This window comes from Melospiza georgiana, chromosome 4 (assembly GCF_028018845.1).
Source record: "Melospiza georgiana isolate bMelGeo1 chromosome 4, bMelGeo1.pri, whole genome shotgun sequence".
Classification (NCBI taxonomy): domain Eukaryota; kingdom Metazoa; phylum Chordata; class Aves; order Passeriformes; family Passerellidae; genus Melospiza; species Melospiza georgiana.
Genome location: NC_080433.1, coordinates 66,046,513 through 66,063,077, shown reverse-complemented (window position 1 = coordinate 66,063,077; position 16,565 = coordinate 66,046,513). Strand labels below are relative to the sequence as shown.

The 16,565-nt window shown below is 44.5% G+C and overlaps 1 protein-coding gene across 1 annotated transcript in view; it reads left to right on the top strand.

Moving 5' to 3' along the window:
- The window catches only part of LOC131083022 (sucrase-isomaltase, intestinal-like), a 60,220-nt gene that overhangs the window by 6,914 nt on the left and 36,741 nt on the right, over window positions 1-16,565 (top strand). The window contains exons 5-7 of the mRNA XM_058023301.1: window positions 6,558-6,726; window positions 7,333-7,429; window positions 8,459-8,571. Coding sequence (XP_057879284.1) covers window positions 6,558-6,726; window positions 7,333-7,429; window positions 8,459-8,571 — 379 coding nt within the window. The remainder of the gene's footprint in view (window positions 1-6,557; window positions 6,727-7,332; window positions 7,430-8,458; window positions 8,572-16,565) is intronic.

The following is a 16,565-nucleotide window of genomic DNA, read 5'->3' as shown; positions in this document are numbered from 1 at the left end:
ACTGATTGCAAACCTCAAGCAGAGCCAGGAGCAAGAATAAAAGGCCAAGTCCTGCTACATTTTCAGCTTGCTCCAAGCTAATCAGCTGACAGCTGCTGCTTTGCCTGCATGGGGTGAAAATTAGACAGAGTCATGCAGGGAGATGATCCAGGCACTGCTGGGGGCTGCTGGGACCAGGAGCTCTTGGGCTGCCTCCCTTTGTTCTCCCAGCAATGCCTCTTGGCTTACTCCCTCTTACTTTTCTCCCTCTCATCCACTGCTGTCCTGTTCTCTGTCCCATCCCATCCTGCCTCCTTCTGCTCTGCTATTCTCCCTCTCCAATGTTCCTGCTCTTTTCCCACTAGCCAGGCAAGGTCCTTTACTGTGCCACTAGCTATCCAAAGCCATGGGGGTAAGGAGGTGCCATGTCCTCACATTCACTAGGGAGATGCCAAGGGGATCAGATGAGACACAGCAAAGCTTCTGCTCCCATCCAGCAGTCAGGTGCTTTCTCCTTTCCACAAGAAAACCAGAAACCTGCATCTGATTTAAGGCTGCAAGTCACAGTTCTGAACCATGAGGGTCAGGGACTAGTGCATGAATCTCCTGTCCCAGAGGAGAAGCTCCCAAACTACCAGCATTGTTGGGCAGTGGAGACTGCAGGGAGCCTCTTTTTACTCCCATCATGGAAAATAAGGATTTGGCAAGATTGGTGTGGTCAGTGGAAAAATGTTATGTCCAGAGATTGGCTTTAGTTTAGTAAATCTTTGCTTAGGATATCCTGGTTGATCTTGCAGCTCTTATGGGAAGCTGTCCTGTGCTTGGCCAAGACCCTACATTAGTAAAACAGGAGAGAAAATCCTGTGTTGTACTAAGGCAGGTGAGCAAGCTAAAGAGCCTGTGGGTTGTTTTGTGGCACCTACACTCAGGTTAAGCACTGTTCGCCTTGCTGCTCCTGCCACACTGACAACAGCAACCACTGGAGGAGGTGCTATCAACTGAGAGCATGAAGGCTCCAAAAAAGCACAGATTTTCTCAAAAACACAGTAAATGGCTGGGAACTGTGCTTTAAGACAGTGATAAATAACAAACACATGCTTGTTTTGCAGTGTGTGATTACTCTGTGGGACTCATTGCCCCAGGGCAGCACTGGCACAGGAGGCCTAGCAGGATACACATTCAGGCATAATAAAAAAATCATCTGTAGGAAAATAAAACTCCCAAATGCTTCTGTCTCCATGCTTCACAACATCAGTTAATTCTATGAAAACAGCCAGAAACTTCCTCCATAAGCAGATTATTGCAAGACTGGCTCTGAGTGACATCTTGTGCCTTCCTTTGTGATATCTGGCCTGGGCCATTGCTGGAGACAGGCTGCAGAGGGATGGACTACTGATTTGATCCTCCACTTTAATATCCTGGCTTTTCCTTCATGATGTCACACACATAATGGAAGGCAGAACATTTTTTTTGCAAGCCAGATAGGGACTACTTTCTATTAAGCATTTGGAATACCTCATTTGCTATTGCACTTGGGAATATACTACACAAAAAAACTAATAAAGATTTTCCCTAATTTCCAAAAAGGCTGCTGTAGAGTTCAGCTGCCTTTTTTTTTTTTATTTTTAGCACAGACACCACTTACCACGAAGGTGTTTTACATATGCAAGGCTATTAGAATGATTTATAATGCTATTGTCATAACTGCAGTTTTGCTGGAAGCAAGGGGAGGAAATTGTATGCATCACAGATAGAATGGGCTTGTTCCTAATTTGTAGGAGCCATTATTTTAGTCTTCTAATCATTAAGATTTATGTTACCTAGCCAAGAAATATTGTAGGTATATCACTTACCAAGTGTTTTTCAGAGCAAAAATTAAGCATTGTATATCCAGTGAGTTGTAGGACATTTCCTGATATCACACAATGAATACAGTAGAAGTAGAGCAGAAATGTGTCAATAACTGTAAATATACTCTGCACTTCTTATTTTTTTTATAAATGTCACGTTTGTGGAAAATCTGTTGATTATTCCTGCTGATTTTCTCCACCTACTTGACAAATCACCTTTAAGTAAGATAAACATATCAAAATTCATTCTTGGTGGACCTTCTGCACTCCAGTGGTGTCCCAAGAGTTACAGCTAATAAGGAATACAGCTGTTGTGAAAAACTGTTATGGTTAAACCCCAGCCAGCTGCCAAGAACCACACAGCTGCTTGCTCACACCTGACTGAAAGATGGAGAGAATCAGAAGGGTAAAAGTGAGAAAACTCATGGGTTGAGACAAGAACAGTTTAATAACAGGGAAAAAAAGTAAAAGTAGTAGTAGCAATAATAATATTAATAATAATAATAATAATAATAATAATAATAATAATAATAATAATAATAATAATAATAATAATAATGTAATTAAAAGGAAAATAGCAGAGATAAAACCCAAGAAAGAAAAGTGATGCAAATGACAACAATTACTCGCCACCATCTGACTGACACCTTCCACTCCCTGAGCAGCAGTCTCCCAGCCAACCTTCCTGCTAGGTTCAATGCTCACACGAAGCCATATAGTATGGGATATCCCTTGAGGCCAACTATCCCAGCTGTGTCCCCTCCCTGCTACTTGTGCAGCCTCCTTGCTGGTGGGGCAGTGTAAGGAACAGCAAAGCCCTGTTGTGCTCTGTTAAGAATTGCTCAGCAGTAATTAAAACATCTCTGAATTATCAACAGCTTCCAGCACAAATCCAAAACATCACCCCATACCAGCTGCTATGAAGAAGGTTAGCTCCAGCCAAAACCAGCAGTCAGTGGAAGTATTTTTAGCAATCTGAGATCTGGGCTCCTTAGGTGATGCTCCTCAGCAGCTCCAGTGTGCTGAGTCAATCAGTTTATTTGAGGTTCATTTGAAAATAGAGTGTGTACTCCCCACTCCCTAGGGGGCTTTAGCACTTTGTGGGCAGCCTGTGCATACTGTGGTAGCCCAGGCCCTCTGGAAGGGTGTGCCCAAGCTTTGCCAGGAGGCTTAGACTCCCTTTTTGGGTAGCTGTGGGAAGTTACAACTAAATTTGCACACAGATAATATATGGGGTGGTCTGGAGGCCAAGAAAAGCAGATGTTATAGAGGATGTTTTCTCCAAGTGACTGAGGGGACCAGTTGTGTACAACTTCAAATAATGAGCTCAGTTCACCAGGATTCCTTGCAACAGGAAGGGAAAAAAAAGACCAAACTGCTCCTGACTTAAAATTACTTTTGAATGTCCAGATAATGCACACTGCCTGTCCTAATGATGTATCATATCTGTGTCCCAAGTCTGCTCATTCTGGAGCTTGTGTCAGACCACCTTCAGAAGTGCCACCAGCTGGTTGCTCATGGCAGGTGAATCAGTGCTTTGGGCCACTGCACACCCTGCAGCCAGTGGCCTCCAATAAACCTCAGCAGAGTATTGTTCAGAGAGGTAAATCATCATGTCCAGTTCATATTACAAAGGGCTGATGATTGCACTCCTGAAAACCATCTTGTACAGCCTTTTAGTCATTCCCCTCAACATTGTGACAATGTTAGTCATGAGCTTCAACATGAGCAGGATGTTTTATCTATCTGCTTACTCACCTTCCTTTTAACACTGCTTCCTTGGTCCACTCCAGTTATGCTTCATCCTGATAGCCATGGCTTCACTGCTGGTGTGACACTAGTTCCCTTGCTGGTCAAAAATGTTAATTTTTACAGAGACCTTTTCAATCTGAGTCATTCTTTTTTTTTCCTGATAAGAGGTTAAAAATTAGAGTTTTACTCTTTAGTATAGTGCACTGTATATGGAAGAAAAGAGCAGCTTTTATCAATCAGACTCCTTGGACAGGAGGACTGCTCAAAGACAATGGGCCAGGCAGATGTGTGGGGAGGCTGGTTTGTATTTCCATGGGCAGGAGTGCTCCTGCCACAGACACACTAACAGCTTATGACTTTCAGCAGTAAATGTGACTGCAGCTATTACCTCTTGTGCAAAAAAGAAGGGTTCTTGTCCTGACAGACTTTGCCTTGTTTAACTTCTATCAGGGGCTGCATTTTTGACAGTGAGCAACTGTTCAGCTGTATTTTTACATTTTTAAGACCCCTTCTGTTGTCCATCACAGTGGTTTTATGGTTCATAGGACTCTTGAAGGAGAACCATGCAAATTCCTGCAAGCATAATGTCATTTTATGCTGCCTCCTGTTTTGTTCCTTCTATTTGCTTTAAGCCAGCAGGAGGGAAGGTGGAGAAATATGACATTTTCTTTTATTGCATCCAAGGTTTTAAGGAATGTCATATTTTTTTTCATTTAAATGATTGCTCCTTGCCAACACTACATGAGCAAACACATAAAGTAGCACAACAGCTACCATGGTGTGCTGGAGAGCACAAGGGCTCTGGAAGCTGCTTGGAGTGAAGGAAGAAAATAGTGCCAGGGGAAAACCTGTTCATGCTTTCCTTCAGATGGAGATGACATAATGATGCCCAGATAAAAAAAGAGAGTCATTACCAGCCTTTTTATGTCATGGTTAATGCTATATTTAGTGCATAGCTGTGCTGGCATGCAGAGGTCTAGGGAAGGACAAGGCTGATGGGGAGCTGTGCTGGTGGGGGTGGCAGCCCCAGGGAGCTGAGCCATGGAGGGGTGCAGAGCAGGGCGCTGTTATGGCAATGTCATGCAGAGGTAGAGTTGCCTGAAGGAATGCATGAGTCAGAAACCAGTTTCTCCACAGCATGCAAAGATATGGTGGGGCAGAAGGCTTGTTCCTAGGGCTGTCATTTGCACCACCCCAGTGACCCTCCTGGCCAGGAAGGGGACTTGCTGAGCTGCAGTAATACTTTAATGAAGTTATACTTTAATGCCATGGTAACACTAAGAGTTCTCATGACAGGAAATGTCCATGCCATAATGTGGGTGCCACAAATATACAAAGCCTCATGCCCTCTAAACAGACATCATGGGGAGAGCTCAATGACTTAGGACAGATATTTAAACTTTTCAAAAGCATTTCCCCTCTGGTATAGTTTGAGGTTTTCTTTTCCCTCTGGTCTGCTCAGAGCAGTGACCCTTCCTGTCTTGGCACAGAACAGAGCTGTGTGACAGTTTTCCTTTGGGCAGGAATACAGCTCCAGAGCCCATCCCTATTCTTGCAAAGCAACTGCTTCTTGCAGAAAGGCCTTTATTTGTGAAAGACTGGATCTAATTCTCAGGGATGTTTTGCATGCACAACCCTCCTAAAAGAAAATAATTTTATTCAGTACTGCATGTAGGTGGAGATGATGGAAAGGAGGGAGGGTGGGGTTCCTGCTGGCAAAAAAACATATCAAGAGTTACATACAAATTCTTACTTCTTCTGCTTGTAAGAAAGGACAAATAGACTTCTAAAAAAAACACACAGACCCTTTAGTACCTGTGTGTGACTTTGGATGTGTCCAGGAAAGTTTAGGGATAGCTTGTGCCTGAGCTTTGCATGGAGAGGCAAGGTAGTGCCTATCCATGAGCAGCTGTCCTTGCAGCCTCGAGGGGAGAGCCTGCCAGTGTGGTGGGAGCAGTGGTGCCCTCCCAGTCCTCCCAGCAGCAGGGACTCGTCCCCGGGAAGGGGTGCTGGTGGCACAGGGGGCAGGCCACTCACCAGAGTGCTCTCCTCATGAGGGTGGAGCTGCTCCCCACCAACACAGCCCGTCTCCCATTTCTCTGATTTACCAGTCAATTTGATCAACCATTTAATTTTGTCAAAATCATTGACAGAAGAACATTAAAAGGAGAGTTATGCCACTTCTGTGCTCTATGGCTTAGGCTCATTTATTTTAATTAGCTGTAACAAATTCATGGTTAAACAAGGCTCGAGAGGGTGCTATCTAAATGAGCTACTCATGGCATACACATGACCATTAACAAAACACTTCTCCACAGCTTGACTATGTTATCCCCCATCTAACTTGCAGCTCATTATAGCTTTAGAGATAGGAAACAGAATGTAGCACCTAATTAAAATGTGAGCCTGTGTCCACAGATGATTCAATAGAAATAAATGCATTAAGCTGGTGAGAGAAGCAGGAGAGTCATCACAATAAAAACATCTTGTTCAAGCAGAGTCTAGAGAAAAGTATACCTCTATTTTAGGCACCTGCATGAAGTTGGGGGTATTTGGGTCTTGATACAGCAAAACATTAAAAAAAGCTGATAAAATGTCTGTTGTTCTCATTAAGTATTCTGAACTCCACTGTGTAATTACAATTTTTAGCCTTTCACGTTGGTTGTCATAGAAATAGCATAAGCAACCACTTATTTTGATAATAGATTTATAGTCTGTCTTCTGTTGTTTTAGTTGCTCTTTTCAAAAATTATATTGATGCATTCTTTTTGCATAAGTAGATGAGATATCTTCAACCATTGCAAGATGAATTTAATGTGTTAGGTTAAGCACTTTAGACACATGCATAAAATTTAATGAATTTTTAATACTGTTATTCTCCAAAATACATAAAGAGTATAAATAGCCAGACATGAACTTAGAATAGTACTTTCCAAAGAGAAACAAACTAATTCTGGCTGGCTCTGTTTCTCACAGGTGGGACAGTCCCCTGGTTGATCTGTTTTTCTCCAACCAGTTCCTTCAGATCACCACCGCTGTGCCATCCACTTCTGTGTACGGCTTTGGTGAACACGAGCACCCAACCTTCAAGCACAACATGGACTTTGTTACCTATGGCATGTACGCCAGGGACCAGGCACCGACGGTAATTCACTCTGCAGCACTTTGTCCTAGCTTGTGTCACCAAAGGGAGGTGGCAAACATGGAACGTCACAAGCTTCGCGGGTATCATCAGTTTTAATTAAAGACAAAGCCGTGAATGTTTTGAGGGATCTTTGAAACCTTTTATCAGAAGCTTTCTCACAGTGCAGTTTTCAGGAAAAAGTATATTGTGTGCCAAGATCCTGGTTCAGGAGAGCTTTGCATTTCATGCTTGGATCAATCCCTGTTCATCCAAACAAGCTGGACTCCAGCAGGACTCATCAGATATTTGGCTGAACTGGAGTCAGTGGCTGAGTCTGTTTTAACTAGAAAAGTGATTCTTACTCATGCCATTTTGAAGGATTTAGCACAGTATCAAAGGTTTAAATGGGAAAGACTAAAAAATTCCATTGTGATAAGGCAGAAAAAAAAATAACTTTTCAGTCAATTTGACTTCGCACCAATTTAGATGAAAAAATCTCCAACCTTTCAAAATAAGTCTCTAACTATGAATTAATTTATTTCCTTGTCTGTGCATGTGTATCTACCTGACAAAAGCTACGAAAAATAGCAAAGTCAAGTGATAGTTCATGTGTTCTTTATGTTTCAGTCATTTGCCAACCTCTATGGAGTTCACCCTTTCTACATGTGCGTAGAACCAGACGCCAATGCCCACGGTGTTCTCCTTCTGAACTCCAATGCACAAGGTAAAAAGATATAGGAATTCTCTAGATGGACTGTATATAGAAATATGATAGATTAGTAAATATCAAATACTGTTTTACTGACTGCTTTTTAATGTGATACAAACATAAGTGACTGTGTGGCTAACTAAGCTTCCAGGATGAATAGATTTTTTTCAAAGATTTTTCAAATGGATTTCAGTAGAATGAATTTTTAACAAGGAATTTGGACATTTTTAGGCATTTTCAGGGAAAATACATTCTTAACTTTTTAATGAAAATATATGCAAATAGAGGGAAAGAAGAAGGTGGAAGAAATTTCCTCTGAGATTGGCATAACAAAATCAAATCAGTTTAGGTTAATCCTATATTCTGTCTTTGGAGAATAGTTTTGTGTGTTGCCATGGTCACCTTACTGCATTAATGTAGTGGTACAATTTCAGAAAAGGAGAATCTTCACTTAGTCTATAAAATCAGTTTCCCCTGGCAGACAATGGCTTTCAATAAGATTAAAATAGCATACAGCAACCCTAAACACAAACTTGTTGATCCTTTGTATAAATATGAAACGGACACAAATGGATCTATGCAATCTACTCTGTGTGGGTTTCTGTGATATATTGCTGCACCATGCCAATCTGAAAGCAGAGATTACAGAAACACTGGGCCTGCCTACCTTCAGGCTCTGTTTGCTCATCCAGTCATACCCACAAGGTGCACAGAAGTGCCCAGGGTGCACAGCTAGGATGGATGGAATAGGAGAGAATATTTCAGTTGGATTGGACATGAAACATACTTGTAATACAACTGCCTGAACACTTCAAGGCTGACCAAAAGCTAAACCTGTTGTTAAGGCATTGTCTAAATGATCTTATACACTGACAGGCTCAAGGCATCAACGACATCTCTAGGAAGCCTGTTCCAGCATTTGCCCACCCTCAGTAAAGAAATGCCTCCTGATGCTGAGTCTCAACCTCCCCTGATGCATTCTTGACCTATTCCCATGTATAGTGCAGAGTTGGTTTGTGCTGAGGGCCTTTTTTTCCCTTTTAGATGTTACTCTGTCTCCAAACCCATCTTTGACTTTCCGCACTATTGGAGGGATCCTCGACTTCTATCTCTTCATGGGACCAACTCCTGAGAACGTGGTTCAGCAGTACACTGAGGTCAGTAGAAAAGTGCTCCTGGCTCATGGAGCAGTGCCTTGTGACACAGTCCTGTCAGTATCTGGTAGTATCAGTGGGTAGTGCAGGCAGAGCTTTGTCCTGATCCATTTGTACAAAGCTGCAGCTTCAGATCCGAGGGAAAGCTGGCGTGTGCTCGAGCATCTGTGAGCAGTCTGAGTGTCGCAGGCAGGCTGGCTGTTCAGTGCACACTCCAGCCTCTCCTGCAGTGTGTCAGGATGGGATGCACTAAAGGGATGCAATGATTAGAGAGATATCTGTCTAAGCTTACTCCTCTCTGGGCTGTCACAGTTTTACAGTCTTTGCTGTATGACATGACTGCATTTTGATGCTGCAGGCCAAGAAAACAAACTAGGCATAGCACAGATGGGAATGTTTGGGAACTTTACATATGCTGGATTTCAGAGATATTGAATGGACTTTGAAGTCTTCAAGCCTTTATTTGCCAGTGGAATTGCTTGCTGATTTTGGAGCCATCAGGCCGGTTTTCACTAATGAAAACCCATATAATTGCATTGGAGAGCATGGATGTATAACGCTGCATTTACTGCTGTCTCACAGAGTGTAACTACTTGCTATCCAATTGCCCAATGTTTTCCAGAGAACTGGGAGTACACATGCCAATGGCTGATTTGGAAGTGTACATGCAATTCTTATTTAGTGAGGAGTGTGCAGAAAAAAGTAGCAGATAATATTTTTTTTCCTGGACACCAAATGAGGCTTCAACTGGGACTTTCTACAGAAAATTGTCACCTCAGATGCAAGCTTTGTATGTAAAAAAATCAGTGTCAAACCTAAAGAGTGTGGGGCAAAGCTGGAGTAAGCATGTTACTGTGAGAAGGGAGGTCACTATGCAGACTCTGAGGATTAGGCTGCAATTAGCCTTCCCTGAGGAAGGCTGACCAGGGTAGGGCATCCCAGAGCCAGGCACTCAGAGCTCACAGCAAGATGTGCGTGTGCTCTGCCTTTTCCTGTGCCACCCCTCAAAGGGGCCTGAGCTCTGATCTCTAGCAAACATTTTGTCTTTCTTGGCTTTTTAAAGCCTCCATATCCTATGCTTGCCTTCTTTCAAAGTGCCCAAATATGGGAACAGAAATACTGTGGTTTAGAGCAAGGCAAAAAGAGAATTTAACCTAGAAGGAAGGCATTTCTGGGTTCTGGTTTTGGTGAAGGAAGGGATAAGACTTGCTCGTGCTGCTGTTTTGGGAAGGCTGGAGCTTCTCTGGGGTGGTGAGCTCTGCTAGATCTTCCTTTTGCAAGGAGAGGTTCAGATGCTGTCTCCCAGAGAGGTGGGAGGCTGATGGTGCTCCTCCATGTCCTGGAGAAGGAGCAACTGCTCTGCTGCTTGCAGGTTTCCAGCTCCCTGTGCACATCATCCCCTCCCTTTGTCTGTCATGGTTTAACCCCAGCTGGCAGCTCAGCCCCACACAGCCACTCGCTCACGCCCCCCCAGTGGGGTGGGGAAGAGAATCCAAAGGGTAAAAGTGAGAAAATTCGTGGGTTGAGATAAAGACAGTTTAATGGGTAAAGCAAAACTGTGCACACAAGCAAAGCAAAACAAAGAATTCATTCACCAGTTCCCAGCAGGAGGGTGTTGAGACACCCCCAGGAATCGGGGGAATGGCTGAACATGTGACTCTTACTGGGAAAGACAAATGCCATCACTCTGAATATCCAGCTCCCCCTTCCTCTTCCCCCAGATTTATGTGCTGAGTATGAAGCCATTTGATATGGAATATCCCTTGGGTCAGCTGGGCTCAGCTGTCCTGGCTGTGTCCCCTCCCAATTCCTTGTGTACCCCCAGCCTCCTCACTGGTGGTGTGGAGTGAGGGGCAGAGAAGGCCTTCACTCTTTGTAAGCACTGCTCAGCAAAATCAAATATATCCCTGAATTATCATCACTATTTTCAGCACAAATCCAAAACACAGCCCATGGCAGTTACTATAAAGAAAATTGACTATATCCCAGCCCAAACCAGCACACACTATCTCTGATGCCACTGCCACAGACCAGCAAGCAAGCTAGGATTTTAACTTACATGTGGGTAATAAAAACCAGGGTGGGAAAAGGGGGGAAAAAGTAAAGCAACTCTCCCCCAGGCTGGAGCTTTGATCCCCATTTCAAGGCAGCAGTACGATGGAAATTAGAGCCACGCCTGTTCCTTTTCAAAGTCTTTTACTGGTGTTTGAAGGCAGCATTTCTGTGGCTTAGCAGGTGGTCAGCATCTGAAAATAAAATGAGAGAGTTCTCACTCTCCAGCTGATGGGTAGTGGCAGCTCACTTTCCACCCCTGTCTCTGGAAATGGAGCTGGAGCAAAGAAAACAGGGTAAAGGAGAGCAGTGGGCGTCTCCTAATGAGACATGTCACATGCCAGGACAAAAAAATCCTGTTCTGTATTCTCTGAGCTTGTGCTTCACTCTCTAGGGAATCTTAAAGAATGCATGTTAGTAATTTCAATGTGAAATAATAACTTCTTCAGTAAACATCCTGAAATTCCAAGGTCAAAAAAGTTACAATTACCATTTTATTAGTCTCTAGGGTAATAATTTGGCTTTTATGTACAAGATATGTGGGAAGGTGAAGGAGACAGAAAAGACTTTCTTTTTCAATTGTCTTTTCTGTCACACTGAGAGGATTTTCCCTGTGCAGTCATTGCCATGCTGTAGGGAAAGAAAAGGGGTAGAAAGGAGAAGTGTGACTGATGTCTGCAAGGCACTGCTCAGCAGCATGGCTCGGCTCTCTGAGCTGTTTGTGTGGGTCTCCTCTGAGAATTGGTGTTTTGGGGGCTCCTGGCTGCTGGGGCCCCTGGTGGGACCAGGCTGCACTGCTGCAGAGCTTCTCTGTGGAACAGCACCTGCCTCCCTCCTGAGCAAGTCTGCCCCAGCCACTGCTTTTTGCAGGGACCCCTCAGTTTATCTCTCTGGGATTGCCCCACTGGTGTGGCAGGGTGGCCAGGTGCCAGCAGGTGCACAGCTGGTGAGAACAAGGGAGATGTTTCCAGAGAAAAGTGCCTTACACCTTTCTCAAATGTTTTGTGCCATTGCCTTCAGAGCCACTTCAGTGTCTGAGCCTCCTTTCTGCCCCTGCTATGCTTGTTCCTGTGACAGGTTTAGGAGCTTAGCTCTGCTCTGGGCTTTCCTGTGGCTCCCTCAAACCAGTGAGTTAGGACAGCTTTGTAACAAAGATCTTTATTTGGCCTCTGGAGCATGCAAGACTTCCCCACACACCTCTCCAGGTTGTCACCAGCACCCAGGGTGACCACAGACTCTGGGCCAGAGTTGCTGGGTCCAGGCTATGCCAAGAGCAGGGCTCTTGTCTCTCTGTTTGGTGATCAGGGTTGATTGGAGCTGCTCTGCCAGAGTCACCAGCTTCTCTGCATCCTTGGAGTGAGCACAGGTAACAGCAAAAGCTGTGGTGGCCCTGGATGCCAGCCTGGCCAGGGATAATCTGCTTTAAATGGGCTCCAAGAGTGAGGCAAGGTGTGAGTAGGGAGCAGAGGGTGAGTGCTGGTACCTCTGTCCCCCTGCTGGGTGCTGCAGGGAGCAGAGCTGAGCTGTAGGATGCATCCTGCCGGTGGCACTGAGTGCTGCACAGTGGCAGCAGCTGTGGGGTCTGTGCTGGGCATGGTCCCTTGGGAAGGAGCAGCCTCCAGCCCAGTTCTTCTGCCCCCTCCTGTCCCTGAGCCCAGCTGGGTGGGGTGTTACTCCTGCCACATCTGAGATTGTCCTGTACAGCTCTCTCTCTATGACAGTGATCACATTTTTCTCCTGCTGCAGAAGAGGTCTGGTGTGCAGAACAGTTATGTAACACAAATCTCACTTTTAATGGCAAACACCTCCATTTGCAGGAGAGTGAGAAAAAGCAGTAACAAGCTAAAGAGTTCAGGCACTGACCTGAGCCTGGCTGAGGCTCTGCAGTCCCACCTAATATCAGGCCAACATTGCCAAGGCCACTGATGGCCTTTCAGAACAGACCAACAGTGCACAGCACTAGTGTGTGAGCTCCATAACAAGATGCTCAGGAATGTCAGGGTTCAAAAAACAGATATTTAATAGCTCTTGAGTAAAGGCCATGAATTTGTTATTTTATCACAAATTATCCAATAACAAGCTGTAAGTGAGCATACTGTAAGTCTCCTGATTCTGTTTGGAGAGAAAATTGCTTGTTTGCTTCCTCCTTACAGAGGTGTGGGCTAGTTACAGGTGTGAGGGACCTCAGAGGTCTCTAGTCCACTCTCCTGTTGGAGAGGTAAAATGGGGAACCTGCTTGTGCATAGATCTTATCACAGATGATTCAGTGAGAGTCTTGCAGCTGAATTCCCCAGGATGGAATAAACAACTGATAATTGTTTGTGCAGAAAAAACCCCAATATTTGAAGACCTTGGCATTGAAAATCCTTAAATTTTTTATATTCCTGAGACTGTGAACATCTTCTTTATGGTTCAGCAGCTGCAGGGCCTTTCTTTTTGCTCTCCTAAATCAAAGCTTAGCTTCTGTTAACAGAGTTTGAGTGAAGGTTGCCCTCTAACTGACTGGGTGCCCACAGCACTCAGCTGCTTGCCTTAGTCATAGCAGATGAGCTGGATACAGATATGTGGGCCATGGGAGCACCTGTGGAATTTAGCCATTGTGAATTTAGCCATACAGAAATGCTAAACCCAGTGCATTAGCCCACTTGGGTTTTACAGTTTCCTCCTATAACTCCTCTTTGAAGAAAGGGAGTTGAAGCAAATACCAAGCTTCAGAAACCATTTTGTGTGGCTAATTAGGGTGTAAGATTAGCAATCTGCATTGCAGGACATGTTTAGCTCCTTTGTGAGCACAGGAAAGAGAATCTCTCTCCAGCCTCTGGGATATAACTCTGGCATAACTCTGCAGCTCTCTCTCTCTCATCAAAGTCTTTGGTCATACTATTAACAGAATAGGATCCTGATTTACTCTATAGAATTTATAACCTAGTACATATCATTGATGCTTATATTAATAGCATTATTTCTCCAATAATCCAGCACAGGGAAAATGAGTACAGGTCACCTGCTCCCTTGACACAGATTTTATCTGTTAGATATACTTGTTTCCGCTGAACTTCATTCTTACCACAAAATGCTTCCAGGGTACCTCCTCAATACATCAGCTCTCAGGTGGCTCTGAAAAAAGTGAAAAAAATTACACATAATGCTAAGTTATGTAAACATGGAAAAACTAACAGTGAATTTATTAAACACCAGGAGTTATTTAAGAAGCAAGTGCAGGAAGAATTCTGGATCAGAAAATAGGATATTTTGTTTTTACTGGTTCTGCACTACCATATCTTTGTGCTTTTTTCCCCCTTCATTTTGGATACTCCATATGTTTGCTGTTTGTATGCTTTCCTCCCTCAGTTCCCCTGCCATACCCCATCTACCTTTTCTGATTCTATGGGTTTCAGTTTTTCCAAGCAGGCTTTCTCTGGCTGCTGCACTTTCTGATCATTTGTATGCAGAATGCAATCTGTATGAATTAAGTAGATCCTAAATATATATCAAATCCAACTTGAGTCTTCAGGTTTGCAAAATTACATTCCTGCCTCTGCTGATCCATCTGTGAGTGGGTACCATATGTCAGTTACTTTATCAGGAAGCTTCAGGGGGATCCATTAGAGAGAGTCTACAGAATAATTAGAAAAAAGAACATTTGTTTTCCCAGCTGCCATGTTTTCATCCTTCCTCTTCAAATGTTCTGCTGGTTTCAATTAAGCTCACCATAGATGCACCAGCCTGGTGAACTTGGAGAACTAATTGCTTTAAAAGCTTAATATCTTCCTTGCAAGGTAGATATTTTTCTGTTGGTTCAGCTGTAATGCCAAACTCCTCAAGGGATGCTGTCACAAAAACACTGTCTCACTCTGTGGTCCAGAATGACACAGCACCATGCCATAGGGGTGAGCAGGTGAACCCCAGCAAACCCCAGTGCTGGGGACATGCCCTTTTGGAAGGGCTCTGACTGACACACCAGTGGCCACAGCTCCACCTCCAGCCCCCCTGCTCTCCACCTGCATGCTTGAGAGGACATGGGGAAGAAGCCAATCCCCATCCAACTCTTGAAATGCACTGGCAATGTCCCAGGCTGTCCTCCCCAGGCAGGAGTGACCTGGGGTGTCACAGGACCCAGGGCAGAGCTGCTCAGCAGCTCCCACTGCCTCTGCCCAGGCTGGTTCCCCCTCTCCCATTTCCCAGCCTGCTTGGAAAGAGGCACAGATGCCATGCAGACATCCTGCCAGGGCACAGGGCTCTGCATTGAGCTGCAGGATTAATATTTATCAGCCAGTTTTCCCTATTTCTCTTGTCCAAGATGAGAAACCTGTGCACAAAGCATTTTATTTCATTAGGGAGGTCTTTTGTTTTGGTCTGTTTTTTTAACCTTGTTTGTAGAGGTCATTCTCTGCTTCCAGTAGAGAAAGCAAGGGCAAAATATGCATCTGCTTTAGGAGCACACAATGGTGGGTTCACAAAGCTCATCCTGCAGCCTTTTCTGATCTAAAACAAGCTCTGCTGCCTTCTCAGATGAATTTATCCTTAACATGGTGAGTGTGGATGTGCTAGAGAGGAGGACTTCTTGCCCTGAGGTTGGCCATGCTGTGTTGTACACCTTGGTGCTGGCTCACAAGGTGTCTGGGAGATTGTCCTGAGCCATCACACCCCATTCAGCTCTCCATGGAAAACCTCAGTAGAGCTTGAAAGATGGTCTGGGTGATCAGATGTATCCAAAAAAAACCCTGGTGACATGTGCAAGGAGATGGGACAGCTCCAGAGTGGTTATGGCATGTCTGCCCATTGGCCTCCCCCTACATGGTAGCACCACCTTTGTCTGTTCAGGGCCTGCCCTGGTGAGGGCACAGCAGTGTGCAGTGGAGGCTGAGTGCCTCTGTGCAGGAGCACACTGCTGAGAGCTGCTCTCCCTTCTCCTGAATACCCCAGCCCCAGCTGAATTGGAGGAGAAGAAGTGTTGAGGAGGATCAGGAAAGTTAAGTCTGGTGGCACAGGACAAGCAGCAGGTGTATGGGCAACTGTGCTGATCAGCTGGTGTCCCTCCTGGAGACACCCAAAGCATTAACCTCACCACTGGTTATGGCCTCCTTATGTTTCTGCTTATGTGAAACAGCAGCACCCCAACCAGTGAAAGCACACTGTAGCCAAATTTGTAATGTTTGGCTGTGTGTTCCCAAGCATTTCTTGTTTGGAAGCAATTTACCCTGTGTGTTTACCAGCTCAGGGGCATTAAATGCATCCTCAGCTTTTCTCTGCCTCTCTCCCACATGTGGTTTTCTGTCTGATGCACTTTGTTCATCTGTGTACTGATGCTCTAGCTTGTGATGTATTTTAGAGCAATTTCAAGCTCAGCCTTGCTTTCCCAGGTCATACTTCCTAGAGAAAATCCCATAGGAAAGTGTGCCTTCATGCAATGCATCTCCAGAGAGCTTAGCAATGCAATAGATACAGACTGCCAGAAGTGCCTTGTTTGATTTATTTGAAGTAGATGGCGTTTGGCTGCCAATATGCAAGTTTTGTTGTTTTTCACTTTTCAGCATAATTACTTAACTATGGAGATCCACAAGGAAATAAGGGAGGGGCCATTATTTAGCCAAAGGGGGCCAATAGCTGCAGCTGATTAATAAGTCATGGCTGCTTACTAGCTACTAGATTTTCATGTATTGCCTGCATAGGTGTTAGAAATACAAATCAAAGGTTAGTTTCCTTGGATTTAACTGAAGTACGGATTTCAGGAGATGTGCCCCAGAAAACACTGGTGTGTACTAATGAGACAAAGCCAAACTTCAGCTTATTTGTACAACAGACACATTGTAATTGCCCACTGCTCATCCCAGGTTACCACAGCAGCGCTCACCGGGGGAAGCAGAGCAGGATGCCTTGCTTCCCTGTGCTCTCAATTGAGTTTCCTCATGCCATTTACAGATGGATTACATTCAGACAGTGGA